The 16,200-nt window shown below is 38.4% G+C and overlaps 1 protein-coding gene across 2 annotated transcripts in view; it reads right to left on the bottom strand.

Annotated features, from left to right (window-relative positions):
* The window catches only part of LOC306757466 (Golgi apparatus protein 1-like), a 36,516-nt gene extending 21,618 nt beyond the window's left edge, over positions 1-14,898 (bottom strand). For both annotated transcript variants that reach the window (XM_079242517.1, XM_079242518.1), the window contains exons 1-5: positions 14,582-14,898; positions 6,421-6,450; positions 1,440-1,526; positions 1,143-1,358; positions 74-277 (exon numbers count right to left, since the gene is read on the bottom strand). In XM_079242517.1, coding sequence (XP_079098643.1) covers positions 74-277; positions 1,143-1,358; positions 1,440-1,526; positions 6,421-6,450; positions 14,582-14,893 — 849 coding nt within the window. In that variant the 5' untranslated portion in view covers positions 14,894-14,898. The remainder of the gene's footprint in view (positions 1-73; positions 278-1,142; positions 1,359-1,439; positions 1,527-6,420; positions 6,451-14,581) is intronic.
* Positions 14,899-16,200: the final 1,302 nt, after the last annotated feature.

The raw sequence follows: 16,200 nt of genomic DNA, 5'->3' as shown, positions 1-16,200 counted from the left end.
AGTTTATTTAAAGACTTTGATGGAACCATAAACTGACGATAAAACACTAAATATTCTATGTTCGTCACCGTACATTCTGGCAGAATCTCTCTCGGTCATCTCTGCAGGCGAAGTAAAGGTGTCTGTCAAGGTGAAAGTCGTCGGACGACAGCTCCGCCACCCGAAGGATGGCTTTCTGACACTCCTCTTTGATTGGACGAACGTGATCCTGCTGCTCCGCCTCTCTCACCAGCGCCTTCTCCAGACAGGCGATGACCTCGCCCTGGGAGTGGACATCCTGTGAGGAAGATAAAGACCGCAATGGCGTTGAGATGTCACTCTGAGACAGACCAACGCTGTGAAATGATGTCAGTGTATCCACTGCCAGAGCTGAGTTACTAAAAAGCAGAAGGACCAGTTAAACTTTATTCTTCCTGATGTTTGTTGTTGTTCTGAAAGAGATGATCTGACTTTGTTCAAAAGACACTTAAAGGTGGAGTATGTAAGATTTTCAATATTTTCTAAATAAATTAAAGAAATAACTACAATCATAATTAGATAGTTTTTTGAACATGTAGGTTCCAGTCTGTCCATATTTGATGCGTTATTAAATTATAAGTTTAATTAATGACAAATGACAAAAAGCACTTTTTTTTTTACTGGTAGGCAAACATTTAAAAAGGGTCTTTGTCATTAATTAAATTTGTAATTTAATAACACATCAAATATGGACAGACTGGAACCTACATGTTTAAAAAAAACTGTCTCATTATGATTGTATTTATTTCTTTAGTTATTTATTTTGAAACTATTGAAAATCTTACATACTCCACCTTTAAAGAGGTGGAAAATACTTATGAATATCATTTTAACATTATGTTAAAAGCATATGGTAAAAAATCAATTAAAGTGGATTGTTTTAGATTGTTTGGAGAAACCTGATCAGGACGCATCTGGAAGCTGATTGGAGGCGTTAAAGGATGAAAAAATAAAGTTTTGCAGCTTTTCTTTGTCTAAAAACAATCTTTCAGTTTCTGTTTAAGGATTTCTCTTTTCATTTTTCACTGAACTTAATGAGCTTCTGGTACTTGTTTGCTCCATCGCTTTAGTTGATTTAAATCAATCAATCAATTAGACAATCAATAATAATAAAAAGCCTTTACCTTGGGTCCTACGCTGATGCTGCCACAGTGAAGGTTGTTGATGTCCTCTTTGCATTTATCCATGAAGCCGCAGATTAGTCTGTAGTCGCTGAAGATGATGCTGGTCATCTTGGTGACGTACTGGTTGCACTGGTACTCGCTGATGTTAGCGCGGTGATCCACCAGGCAGGACACCAGGTAGCCCCTCCCCCGCTCCTCCTCGTTACACTCCTTTATCTGCAGATGTGGCAAGGTCAGACGGGTCACGGAAAAGCCGGGTGATTGTGGCAGCAGAAAAGCAAACAAAGGCAGACTGACCTCAGCGATGGTGCTCTTGCAGACCTCCGTCGCTACGGACTCAAACTTTGAATCTGTGGTCAGATTGAGTTTGTAGTTCCACAGAAGCTGCAGCACAAAGGAAACAAGGACTTACAGCAGACTGAGCCTCTCAGACTGAAACAAAGGGGAACCGATGCAAATGGTGCTGGGATTGGGATTACTACTGAGATGAATTAAAAATGAATGAAATACGGGCTGGAAACTTATCCTGAAACATCACTTAAGCACTGAATGAATTTCAACTTTTCTTTTTAGGTAATTCTGGGACACAAACTTAAAAGTTTGTAAACTGGAGAGGGTTTAGTAAAAATACAACTTGGAAATGCTCTTGGGGAAAGAAAAGAGCTCTGATGTCAACACAGAGGAAATATTTTGCAGTGGAAACAGTAATAACTCCCAGAATTTCACAGTGCAGTGCCACAAAAGCCCTTCATGTGAAGCTCCTCTGCAGCTAGCTGGTTGGGTTCACATTTACGTGCAAGAACACCAGCAGGGCCGGATTAAAAGTGCACAGGCCCCTGGGCCCAGAGTGTTCCAGGGGCTCCCTGCCCCACGCCAACATTGCGAAAACTGTGAATGATACTCTGTGAAACAACATTTCTAACATCTCTCAGTCAGTGGTACCAATAGCAATACACTAGACACTGTGGTTTAACTATCTGGCTTTTATGTAGATTTTGTTTCACGTCCAAACTGCTGGTGTTTGCCCTATGTGGGCCTCATACAGGCCCCATACGGGCTCCAAGTGGGCGTGGGCCCCTGGGCCTGTGCCCATAATTCCCATTGGATAATCCGGCTCTGCCTGATGTCTAAAACTGTCTAAAAGCGCTGATGGAGATTTTCCTGCACTTTTATCTGCCTCTGACTTCACTACAAAAGATGCACACACCTCACTGTAGAACAGGCCACATTTTTGTGCCCACAACCATTACAAATGCACAAAAACCGAGCAAAGGCATAATGATGACATCCACTTTAAAAAGTTTATATGGGAAAGCTTATCAAGTGCACTGAATTAATTGATCATCGATGTGAGCAGTTCTATGAAAAGAGATGGTTTGGTAGTTTGTTAGTCTGGAGCATTTAGGCGTGTACGAATGCCAAGGAGGAAAGAAATCAGCAAAATGTTGCAACCTAGGAAGTATTGTAAGTCCAATAAATCTTGCAAAAAACCCAAGCGCTCCATCTCAGACTTTCCAGGTCTCAGTTAGTGTGTTAAATCTTCAAGTCCAATACAGTAAAATTAGTAAAAGACTGAACAGAAACAGCTTGTTTGGAGGGGTTGCAACTTAAACAAAGAGATATTTGCTCAATATGCAGAGCAGAATGTTTGAAGAAAACCAACCATATCAGTACAAACACTCTCATGCCAACTATCAAGCATGGTAGGGGAGGACTGATGATTTGGGATTGTTTGGCAGCCATGAGGTCACTGATTTGATCATGAAGTCCTCAGGATGCTAAAATATTCTGGATTTCTACATGTTTGACAGCAGAAATGAGGTCATGTAACACAGAATAATGTCAATATAAAATTAATTAAAATTTCTACAGCTAAAAGTGATTTTAAAAGTTGTGATGGAGCACAGTAAACATAATTTTATTTATACCTGGTCAGTGACAATTCTAATACCAAAAGGCCTGAATTATCTTTGTATGAAAGACAACTTAGCTGTAGTTTGACAACGGTTGTTTAACATTGTGGACAACATAAAATAGTTCCTATACTTTAGCATATTAAGCAAGTTTTGTAAAAAATAAATAAAATAACCATTTGTTATGAGTTGTTTATTGTGTGGGACCATGGTATATTTGGAATAAACAACAAGGAGCCGTACATTACAGTCACAGTGTTCCAAACTCCATGCTGTACATTAAAACCAGGTAATGCACGGTTCCTCACTGTTTAATCCTTACACGATGCTTCTGTATGATGTGGTGTCTGATGATGATGTAATTGTTGTGATCCTGTTCCCTGGTGGGCGTGTCTGGCATCCTAGCACCTGATCTGCACTGCACTATTTTCTCTACAGAGCAGCAAACATTAGGGCAACAAGTTCAACACATGTCAGCTGATCGCAAAGTAAACAAGTTCACTGGTGCAAAAATCAACCTGGGAATTATTTCCCCCCCATAGTCCTGCTGCTACACTAGATTCTGGGTTTGCCCACCTGCGACATCCAACTTTAACATCTTCAGTAATCACTTATATTTTAAAATTGTTTCATTAGTTTTAGGAAATACTATTTATTTTATAATCTCCCCTGGGATTTATGAAGTATTCTTTAATCTTTTTTTTAAATAATGTAAATAAGCCTTAAAATTTCTTCAATTTTCTGTAAATTGTACATTTTTTCTCTCTCTCTCTTTTTTTTTTTTGCCCTTTATCAGAATTTTCTTGCTGGGAAAGCTCCAGCTGCAGCAGCTTCAGATAGCAGCGACCGACAGCCAGACCACCCACAAAATAAGACAGCAGTTGTGTGTGACATGTTAATTACGGTCAGTGTGTTGCAATGCTGTAATAAAGACCAGCCAAGTGGTCCATTAGCCTCGTGACATTTCATAAACCTGTCGGCTGTTTGCTGCCCTGAACTATGAAGGTTTATAATGCGGACGGCACTTAGAGGAGATGAAGAGCCTGGAAAGCGTGGAAGTCCTGGCTAAACATTACAGCGCCGTGAAACTTGTGAGCATAATCAGTTCTGGGAGTGTCTAAGTTGAAGATTTGTCAAAGCTGCTTACAAGTGTGTGAAATATAATCATAATATATACTGTTTAAATTCTGAATCTTCACGATACAAGGTAGAGTGTGAAACTTATTTGGTTTCTTATGAGCAAAAATCAAGTATTGCTTTCTTACAAAAGTATTTTACAGAAGTTTAAGCACAATCACATCCAAATGAAAGACTTCTCGTAGCGTAAAACAAACCCGGCAGAGGGCTGCCCTCTTTAAATTCGGTAGCCGAAAGGGGACAAACTTACGGTGTGTTCAGACCAGACGCGTTTCGAGCGTCAAAAACGCAACAAGAGCAACAAGTTAATGCAACAACAGCCACACTCAGCAGAGAGCTGCCACTTCCGCAAAACAAAGCGTTCCTGCTACGTTGCCAAATCAGTAACATTCAGCTTTTTAGCAAGGAATGGTTATCCTGAATATTGCACAGAGTAATGGTTAAAATACAATAATGCCTCCAGAATGTGGGCGTTTCTTTTTCAATATATATATACGGAGCTACCGACGGAGCAGCTCTTTGGTGGAGTTCGGTGCAGCTGAAATCACCCAAACCTGACAACTCTGACAGGGTCAGTTAGGGCCGTTAGGACAGCAAAGTTTCTGCAAGCAGCCTGCAGCTCTTGTTTGTGGAGAGAACTACACCGTTGAGGATTATTATGACTTGTTTAGCGAGTATTTTCAGAAAGCCAGCGGCTGCTTCACGAGCCGCAAGTCAAGAGTCGGTGAGCCGCATGCGATGAGGAACGCTGTCGTAGGGCATCTCAGCCCCATGTCTGGGTTCACCAGATAAATCGTCGGCGTACTCCAGGAGCTGCGAGCTTATCGCTCTGATTGGTTGACGCCCTGCGTCAAGCGGCAAACGTTCGGATTTTCCATCTCTGGCTTTTGACACATGTCGACCTTAAAATTTATTTTAAATTTTCAGCCTGTGACGCTCAAAACGACGTGAGAAAGCTCAACGCCTCCTTGACGCACCTCCACATAGACTTTACATGTAGACCTGACCCTCTTGACACTCTTCATGCTGAAAACGCGTTTGGTCTGAACACACCGTTACACATTTTAGCTGTTAACCCCGTATGTTGGTGGGGGTGGAGGAAAAACAAGCAAAGACGACTGTGGATCATCCAACTTGTCATTTTCACTGAAATTGAGCATTCAGACTCTTTCCCCATTGAGAGGGAGGAAAAAATAGCCAAGAAAGAAAAAGAAATAATAACCAAGAGAAAAGGAAATTCTACACGGGTGTAGCGTTTACCACATGTAGACAGTTCATGATGGGGGGGGGACGGACGTTAGAACTGAGGTTGAGGCTCCAGGTAAGTTCATTCAGTCTAACAGTGAAGTTTATTTTGGTGTTATGTTAGAAACAGGACAGCTACTTTATCCTCCCGTTTGAGTCGCATCATTTACTGCTACTGTAGAAAAACAGCAGAAACGCTAACTTGTTAGCTAGCCTAGAGTAGAAAAGCTCCGTTGCAACAGTTTGCAGTTTCTGTTCCTCTTCACAGAAGTTATACCAGCAGGCCACCGTGCGCTGCTTTCACACACATTTTCCCAGAGTTTTTCATCCTGCTGCATCATTTATTTCAGCCAATTTGTCAAGTTTGATGGGGGGTGATGTCCTCCCTCCAGTTTCATGATGACATTAGCTATTAGCAGTAGCTTGGTACCAAATACAGCTGGTAACTGATTGGCACCAATAACAAAGTAGAATTACGTATCGTTCTGTACCTTATTACCTGATGGACACTCCCAGCTTGTGCAACATCTTGACATTTGTCACTAGCGGTAATAACATGCTTAAACTGCGAGGCGCCTGAGAGTACTACGTGGTCGTTTGCATTCAATTAGCAATTAGCACCACTACTTGAAAGTAATTCTCACACACTTGTGCTTTATATACTAATAAAGCGTAAATCCCACTCATCCTTAGCAGGAAATATTCCAGAGAAGAGTTTTCATTTTAAATGTTAAAAATCCCACAAAATAAATGTGAAGTTTGCAGGTATTTCATAATAAAAGTTCTGTAAATTGTGGCTCAAGATGAAAAAACAGTCAGATGGTAAACATTAATGGATGTACTTTTAGATCTTTAGTAAGTAAGAATTTAGATTCTGACATACGGTCGTACACCCACATAGAAAACTGTCGTATTCTTCTGTAAAGAAAAAATATTAATGTGCATGTATGTTTGTGTGAAAGTGTCTTAGGAGAAATACTCACATGGCTGCAGTCTGGAGCAATATCAGTTTCCTGCGGAAAGACAGAGAAATAGACCAAATGTAAACACAGTCAATGAATTTTGTAGCCCAGGCGGCAAGCGGCACACATAGATCACGATTACAAATCTGAGTAGCTGAAAAGGAAACTTTTCCACAGAGCAAAGATCATTTCCGCTCATAAACCATGAAAACTGACACATGAAATAAAATTCTGAGCCAGATTTACATTAATAAGAAGTCTTAACTGAGAAAAGTTTGAACTGACAAGCATTATTTGAAAAATTATTTAAAAAAAAAAAAACAAAACAGAGACTGCTGACGGACTTATTTCTTAATCAGAACCATATATAAATTAAAAATATATGTAATTAGAAAACATAAATATTCAAATATTAGTTGTTTAAGGTGAGGCTCTTGTTCTGCAGAGGAATGACCTCCTGTACCATTTACTGTTACAGCAGACCGGAAGAAGATCCATCGTTCTTATCTGGACAATCAGCCTGTGTAGATATGTGATTAAATAAGAAAAAATAAAATAAAATAAACACTAAATAAAAATGAACACAAAATAAAATTAAATAAAATAAAACCTAACCAAAATGAAGTAAATTAAAATAAACCAAATAAAAATATTTTTAAACATGTGGATGAAAGTAAAAAAGTACCTCCAAAACAGGTGAATCTAGTATTTTATTGTACAATTCTATACAATATTTTCAACCATATTACAATTTTTTGCCAGACTTCTTTGCTGTCCATTAATAAAAATCAGTGCTAAAAACCTTCAGCTCAAGTTAACATTTGATCTTATTTGGTTTTAAATTTAGTTTTTATAGTCTGGATTTTTCCCTGCGATGGACTGGCGACCTGACCAGGTGTACCCCACCTGTCGCCCAAAGACTGCTGGGATAGGCTGCAGCTTCAGTGTGACCTTTTATTTAGACTAAGCGGTTAGGATGATGGATGAATAAATGGATGTCTGGATTAAAATTTTCTGTTTTACTGATTTATTACATTTTAACTATTGAAATGTTTTAAGTTATTTTTATTTTATGTGTTCTAGGTTTTTATTCATCCTATCTGTGATGTTCAGCACCTTGTTCAGCTGTGCCTGATGTTAAAAAGCTTTATAATAAAACTGATGATGATATTCAAATTATTCTATTGGTCAATAATATTTAATTTTACTCTCAGACGGAGCAACCTGGTGAAGCTCTGAGAGGTAAATGAACATTAATGCAGTAAGTATTATACATTTTCTGAAGATAATTAGCAGATAATTGTATTTATTACACAAAGATAAAAAATGAAGGGTCTGAACATTGCTTTTTTTTTTTTTTTTTTTACTTTCCATCATAAAGATGTGACCAACATCATGGCCAAAACAGAAGTAACAGCGAATGCATCACACTGAAGCCCTCTCAAACAGCGGCATTTTAAAATGAACAAAAGCAGCAGAAAGCTCCTCATAAACTCGCCCACAACATCCTTGGCTAGCCGAGGAAAGCCGGCATCAGAAGCTCCTCTTTTAGCTTCACATCACTTTGCAGTGAAAAGACATGAAAGCACTTTGTGATGACTTTGCTCTGCCCACGAGAGCAGAAACAAAAAGCCCTTCTTTGGATTTCAAATCCTCATTTCCACTAAATGTTTCATAGAGGAGCTGACTGCGACGAGGTTTCAGACCCACCAATGGCCTCTTCCATTAAAATTACCAATTAGTCAGACAATGAGTTATTAATTAACAAAGAGATGCTTTATTCACATCAAAGGCTTCTGAAACAAACTGATCAGACTGAAGTGGTAAGGCAGGAAAAATGTGTCGGAGTTAAAACTGGGTCCTCGCAGGTACATTAAACTTTCTCTTCTTTTCATCTCACAACAAAAGTCATTAAAGACACATGAAATGTGCAGATTTCATGAGGGGACAAACCCACATTAATCCCAACTGTGCAAGCATACTGGGCTTTTCAAGCACCTTTTCATGCAGAAGTTTAGAGAAACCATTCATATTCCCAGATCTAATGCATCTGTTACCGTGGCAACGACCCTCCCCAGTGGCAGCCGGCTTATCCCACACGACAATGCACCTCAAAACCTGATCAGGTACAGGTTGAAACACACATAAAAGAGCTCGCAAAGCAACTTGTGCACTGTTCATCTGAACATCAAGTATTTTTTTTTCTCTTTTTATAAAATGCAACAAGTTTACACAAATGAGCTGCATGTTGGAAGAAAAAAAAAAAGACAAAACAAGTGCATTTAAGCACCTTGTTTTTTAAGCAAGAAGCTGGTAAAAACACATCAACTCCAAATAAAATTTGTCTCAGATATGAATTCTTTTAAAAATAATTGTTGTTGGTGACGTTTGTGCTTTGATTTTGGTAAAAAAAAAAATTGTCTATAATAAATTAAAATATGAGCATATGAGAGCAGCTCCTCTAAAGGACAGTTTGCAGTACTTCAGCAGAATGTAGGCACCACTCGTACAACACAATAAACTAAATAAAACATGTTAAAAGTCAGGGTCAGCTTTGCTAAACACCTGCACACTCAGGCTCTTAAAATCCCCCACCAAGTATGTTTCTGACAGCCACATAGAAGCTGTCGCTCAGAGCTTTTTACCAGCAACAGAATTTATTCACTTCAGTTCAGCTAAATTTGCACGGCAACACGTCACAACGACATCTCAGGTCACTTCACACACACATCCATGCAAGCCAATTCATAAGAGAAAGCAACAGACTGCATCGAATCTAGTCTGGGATCTCCGTCCTGAGCTGCGAGGTGACAGTTTACATTCCCATAAAGACCAGAAGAAACTCCTCCATGTGATCATCTCCAGCAGACTGGGAGGACTGGAATGGTCTTAATCCAGATGTTGCTGCTGGAGCTTTAACCAGGACTTAGAGATCTGAACACATCACACCAGTTTAAACATCTTTACACTGGTTTCCAGTCAGATCGATTTTAAAACCATCTGCATCATCTGTAAAGCTTTTAATGTTTTCATGTAAAGCTCTTTAAATGAATGTGATGTACAGATGATAGATAGATAGACAGATAGATAGATAGACAGATAGACAGATAGACAGATAGACAGATAGACAGATAGACAGATAGACAGATAGATAGATAGATAGATAGATAGATAGATAGATAGATAGATAGATAGATAGATATCGATCGAGCACCACCGGTGCAGTCAGACGTCGGTGCCTGCAGACGTGTCCCTACATGCTGCCATTGACACAGAGCTGACTGAATGGCCGCAGCCCGGTGTGTGTGTGGACGCAGAGTGCCGAGGTGAAGTGACTCGCTGTCTAGGAGTTAGTTTGGAGCCACTGTTCTGAATCTCAGACGCCTCTCAGCTGTCGAATTTCAGGGCTTAGACCTCCACAAATAAACTCTCAAATGCTGTCCTGAAACCCCACACGGCTCAGATGATACTGATACTGCTGAGTGTGTGTGTGTGTGTGTGAGTGAGTGTGTAGCTTCCCGTGGAGAAGAGGCAGATTTATAAGGGCCATTTACCTCTTCACGAGGGCGCAGCTGTTATAGAGTTGAACCGATGTAATTATCTCTGTAAAGAGGGCATTGCTCAGGCACGGTTGAGAGGTGTGTGTGTGTGTGTGTTTGTGTGTGTGTGTTTGACGTCAGCATGATGAAGAAGAGAGGAGGTCGACTGATTGGGTTTAAGGGAAAAAATTACCAGCAAGAAGTCGAGTGGCTGTACAAAGACATGTGCGCCATTTCAGCGTGTTTTGAACAATTTTAGCATCTTTTATCATTTCAACACTAAAAAATGTATAAAGGACGTTTCCTGCAACAAAGCTTTAAGGTCTTCATTATTGTTTATAATGCAAAGGGTTTTTTTCTTAAGAAAGTTTCTAATAGATTTGACATTTCTGCAAATGTTTTACCAAATTATGCTCCATCATCAGGTTATAAAGCCACCTGTATGTGTGGGTGAGTTTCAGGAACTTACAGTCACTAACAAATCTTTTTATTTCTCCCTAATAGCCGCAACATTTTTAAACAAACATATTAAAGGTCATGTTTTAAGACTTATGAAGTGATTGCTATGCAGAGGCAGCTGGAGGGGAATTTCTCAGGACTGCTAGTTTATCATTTAGGTGATCCGCTAGATGATATTTCCAGACATTTACTTCCCATCCAGGAGGTTTAAAATCTGGACATAAAATGTGACGTTTATTCTGAGACTCTATGATAAATCCGTGATAAGAGAACCATCATAAAATCATTCTTTACCACTAGGGCTGTAACGATATGCTTTTGTCCTGATTCGATTCCGATTTTTTTGGGTGCCAATTCGATTTAAATTGCAATATTGCTGATTTTTGTAAATTAAAATAAAAAAAAATGTATAAAACTTCTTTTTGCTAATAATTTTTCTTGATTTCAGTTAGGACAAAACAACCCAGTAGCCAGACCATCATTCTGCTGCTATAATGCCCAAGAAGACAAATAAAAAGATCAATAAAAAAGACAAAAATTTTACAGTGGATTAATTTTATTTAATTGAAAATAAAAAATCAATTTTTTTAACAAAAAAAAAAAAAATCGATTTTAAAATTGTGAAACAAAAAATCCCAATTTTCAATTTTTCGATTCGATTTTCCCACCCCTATTTACCACATTTTTTGTAATAATCGAAAGATCCCATCACTCATGGAGAAGACGGCGCCCAACATGATGCGTCCTTTACAGTTTTCCAGTTTTCTTTACTCAGCAACCAGTCGTGTTAAACAGTTACGAGGAAAACGATGAACGCCGATGATGGGATAAATACCAGTACAGTATGAAAGACATGCAGCAGGTTTTGTGACAGGTAGCTGATTGTGCCTGACGAAAAATCTTGTTTTTACACTGTCTTGATGGCTGGACGGAAACGGGGCAAATAATGACACTTTACTTCTCACTGCTCCTTTTTTTTTTTTTACAAACTGTGATTGAAGACATGATTGACTTTAAAATTTGTTTTGATTTGTTGAATGAAATCTTTTTTTTAAAAAACATCTGAATTTAAAGGTACAAACGGATATGTAGCTATCAGATGCTAACCTTCTGGGTAGCTATGAAAATGGCTTTTTAGAGCTTAAACTGTATTTTATTGTGAGTCCACTGGACTGCATACTGCAATCTGTTTATATTATGATTAATACTTGTACTATGTGTAAAATATTTTCCCTGTGCTTGTACTTGTTGGTCTATTTGTGTTGAAGACTGTGGATTGAAATTAACATAATGCTAAATCTGATGAAGTCATATTTTTATAAATATAATTGTGACGTTGCTGTAATTCCTACATTTTGCTGCCTCTCGGCCAGGACTCCCTTGAAAAAGAGGTTTTTAATCTCAATGGGACTTTCTTGGTAAAATAAAGGAAATAAGTAAAAGTATCTTCTGTGAACAATTGATGTAACTTCATATAACGCTTTAAATAAAATAAATTTAAATAAATAAATAAACTGAAGCTATTTCCTGTGAAACAAGTGGAAAGAAAGTTCCAGAAAAAGAAGAAAAATAAAGGTCCTGATAGGCTGGAATAAAGCCAGAAAGATGTTTTTGACTCACGATGGCATAAAAACGAGCCAAGCTGGAGTCAGTAAATAGCGACAATAGTAACTAAATAGAAATAGCAACTGAAAATAGTATATAAAAAAAAAAACAGCTGGATGAAATATGTAATATTGTTTTGTTTTTGTTTGTTACACAACTAATAGTTTTTTCTCCAGGAAGTCACTGTCATGCAGATGAGTAAAGGTTTGGTCCCAGTTGAGCTCCAATGTACTGTCAGTTGGCCTTTATGGTGGTATATCTACCGATACGTTCATTTCACATCCTTTTAGCCTCAAGAGGTGACAGCTGAGGCTGTTCTGAAAAGTCTGCATGTTGGCTGTGCCTGCAGGATTCAGGCTGCATTTTTACATTTAGAGGAAAAACAGATGGACCAAAAATAGCCACAAAAATGGCTTTAAAGGTTAATGCCCAGTTTATTTTCAGGAACATTTCTGCAAAATGTTTTACCAAATTATGATTCACTTTATAAAGGAACCTCTACATGAACTAACAAATACTCTTATTTCTACCTAACGGTCCCAATATTTTCTACACAAACCCATAAAAGGTAGCTTTTTAAGATTCAAGCAGTTATTTCTATTATACTTTTAAGTTGAAGCCTTGAAAAATTGTGGATTGCAGACAAAGAAATGCTGTAAAACTGGACTTTGGCCTTGGTAGAGAGCTGCGCTCATCTAGTTTGTCATGGTTTCCAACCTCAACTGCAGAGGAATGTGAGGGGAAAGGTTTATCTGAAGGAAGTTGATAAGTAATCCCAATATATTGTCTAACAGAGTTAATACCAAACCGATCTTCAGCCTCATTATCAACATACCTGATGAAGCAGGTTTCCATTTACAATAGAAAATCAGTTTTAGATTTATCTTAGATTAACAAATCATCCATAAAAGCCAAGATTGTACCTTTGATTTAACCAAAACATGCGAATTTCAATCAAATATCAAAGATAAGCCTTGAATCTTTATCTGAGACAGTGGAACCCGAGAAATGTCACCATTTGAAGCGACCTTTACTGACAGCAACATGTGACTCAGCATAATGCAGGAAAACAGAAGAAATCTCAGAGGATCAACAGAGGAAAGAGGGACCAAGGCAGGTGATTTAAACGACATCTGAAGAGTGTAAATATGTATGAACTGGACTGAAATCACGCAGAGTTACAGTTTGATGAGCACAGGAGATGCACACAGGTCAAACATAAGATAAAAAACAAAAAACAAAGTGAATCTGTGAATGGTGTCAGTAACAGCAGGAGGGAAAGAAGCAGCGCCTGTGGTTTAACTCCAACCTGCAGCCACCTGCACTCGCTTCACCCCGAACCAAGTCAATAATTACTTCACCGAGGAAGATTCATGAGTGTGCAGAGTGCAGAGGTGGCACAAGCTCAGAGCAAATCACCCTTTGCCTTTTTCTGCTACTAAACCAGCTTCCAGACGCATGTTAAATATACATTTATACCCTAAATAAATGCATTTAAGACAGTAAAGTTACTCAAAAACTCCGCTCTTTAATATTCTCTATCATTTTAATCCAAATTATTCATTTAATTCTGACAGTCAAAGACAAAAAAAATTATTAAGCAGTGATAAGTGCAAGAAAAATCTCAAAAGAAGAACTATAGAACTTTATAATCTCACACCTACTTTGCACTTTTAACCCTAAATTGACTGGGATGTTTTGTTTCTGCAAGTCTTCTTATTTTAGAGGCATTTATTTGCTGTTAAATCGCAGCTGTAATTCACGGTAAACAGATGAAAAGCTTTGCAGCAGGGCTGCTGAAGAGGCATGAAGCAGAAGGACGGCTGAGTCCTGGATTCAGTGAGAGTTTACTGGCCTTTCACCAGTCTATGCCCTGGTGTCCCATCCTGTCTTCATTTGCTTGTGCGGATAAGTGGGAAATCGATTAGCTGATGTCTGCAATTAGGCTGAAACTAACCCTTCACTGGAAAAATAGATAATAACTCCATATGATGGGGAAATTCTCAGTTTAATTAACTTAAAACTAGTTTTATTTTACAGGAACTGTATGTTTAAGACAGTGTTTTTCAACCACTGTGCCGTGGCACACTAGTGCGCTGGGAGAAATTACCCAAATTTGATCTCATTGGTCTAAAAAGCAGCTCTGTGTTCATCCAAACAGGCCCAGATAATAAAATTCCATCATCTGATTTCTATGCAAGAGGCTTTTACAAGATGGACTTTATATTAATAATATGGATTTTTTTTTTTTTTTTTTTTTAAACCCCAAACCATTTTGGTTTGTGGTGTGCCTTGTGGTTTTTCAGTGAGAAAAAGTGTGCCTTGGCTCAAAACAGATTGGAAAACACTGGTTTAAGACGTCTGAAGAGCTGCTGTGGAGGTTTGGTGTATTTTTAAGGTAGGAAACAGGCTAAACTGGAGATTTTTTGCGCGTTTTACCGCCCGGGTTTGCACGCTGATGCAGGTGAGGATGGTCACATCTGCAGCATCAGGACCACTCCGACCGCCGGCGTGGCTCCGGACCACCGCCCAGGAGATGGTCCGGTTTGAACCCACCCGTCCAGGGAAGAAGCGCTCACCTCTCTGCGGTCCTGCAGGCAGTCCAGGACGGCCAGGTTGTTGGTCCAGGTGTGTTTGGGGCAGAGGCGGGTCAAGTCCTCCCGGCAGGCCTCCTCCTCCGCCAGCTTCCAGCCGGTCGCCCTTCGAGGCTGCGAGGCCCCAGCGGCAGCGGCGGCAGGTGCATCCTTGATGGGCAGCTCGACGGCTCTGACGACGGGCGGGTTCGGCGGTTCGGCCGGGCCGCTCGCCGGCTTCAAGCCGAGGACAGATACGACGCTGCCGAGACAAACAGCTGAGAAGAGCAGCAGCGGAGAGCGACAATGTGCCGCCATCTTCACATCACTGTCAAAGCGCCCTGGTTTGCTGCATAACTTCCGGTCAGCAGGTTAAAAATAAAAGCCTCGTTTAGCAGAAGAAAGACGTCTTCCGGTCAATTTTAAGAAAATAAAAGCTTTATTATAAAAACAGATATATATATATATATATATATATATATATATATATATATATATATATATATATATATATATATATATATATATTTTTTTTTTTTTTTTTTTTTTAAACTTATTTATTTTCTGCTTTAAAGGTGGAGTATGTAAGATTTTCAATATTTTTAAAATAACATAAAATAACTACAATCATAATTAGAAAGTTCTTTGAACATGTAGGTTCCAGTCTGTTCATATTTGATGCGTTATTAAATTAAATTAAAAAGTTTAATTAATGACAAATGACAAAAAGCACTTTTTTATACTGGTAGGCAAACATTTAAGAAGGGTCTTTATCATTAATTAAACTTTTAATTTAATAATGCATCAAATATGGACACATCTAATTATGATTGTTTTTTTTGTTGTTTTTTTTTTTGTTATTTTTTAGTTAATTTTTTTCTATATTGAAAATCTTACATACTCCACCTTTAATGCCTAAAATAATAAATACAGAAACTTCCATGTAGCCTGAGTCAAATATAGAGATTTAAATGCTCTGTCTCTGCAGCTGCAGAATAAATATTCTTGCCTGAACTCTGTTTAATTTGCAGAGGTGTATAAAGTAGAAGTAGAAAGTAGAAGTCCAGCTCATTCCAATCAGTCACTAAACCAGGTGAATTTAATCAGCTCAGCTCCACTGCAGACAGATGAGCCTGTTATTGAAAACACCTGTTCTAGATGCATCGGTAGAGCCAAAAACATGGCAGGACCTCTACTTTATTTTTACTTCTACTTCTACTTTATACACCTCTGGTAATTTGTGTCAATATTAAGAATAAAAGCTTTATCATGAAAACTGATTTTTTTTTATTGTTTTAATGCCTAAAATAATAAATACAGAAGCTTCCATGTAGCCTGAGTAAAATATAAAGATTTAAATCCTCTGTCTCTGGCAGCTGCAGAATAAATATTCTTGCCTGAACTCTGTAACTTGTGTCAATTTTAAGAAAAGCTTATTCATGAAAACTGATTTGTGATCAGTTGTGTGTAAACAGGTGTTTTAATATTTTTACCCAAAACAGATGAAATTCAAAATTATTTTAAATGTGAAACCTTTCCCACACTTTTCCACTGTCAGATAATTAAAGTTAAATCAAAGCAGTTTGAAAGATTTTTTAAAGTCATGATGTTCATTATAAAATATA

The sequence above is a fragment of the Telmatherina bonti genome (assembly GCF_933228915.1).
Source record: "Telmatherina bonti genome assembly, chromosome: 1".
NCBI classification, from domain to species: Eukaryota; Metazoa; Chordata; class Actinopteri; order Atheriniformes; family Telmatherinidae; genus Telmatherina; species Telmatherina bonti.
Note: the sequence above shows the minus strand (reverse complement) of the source record. Positions and strands in the feature narration are given on the sequence as shown.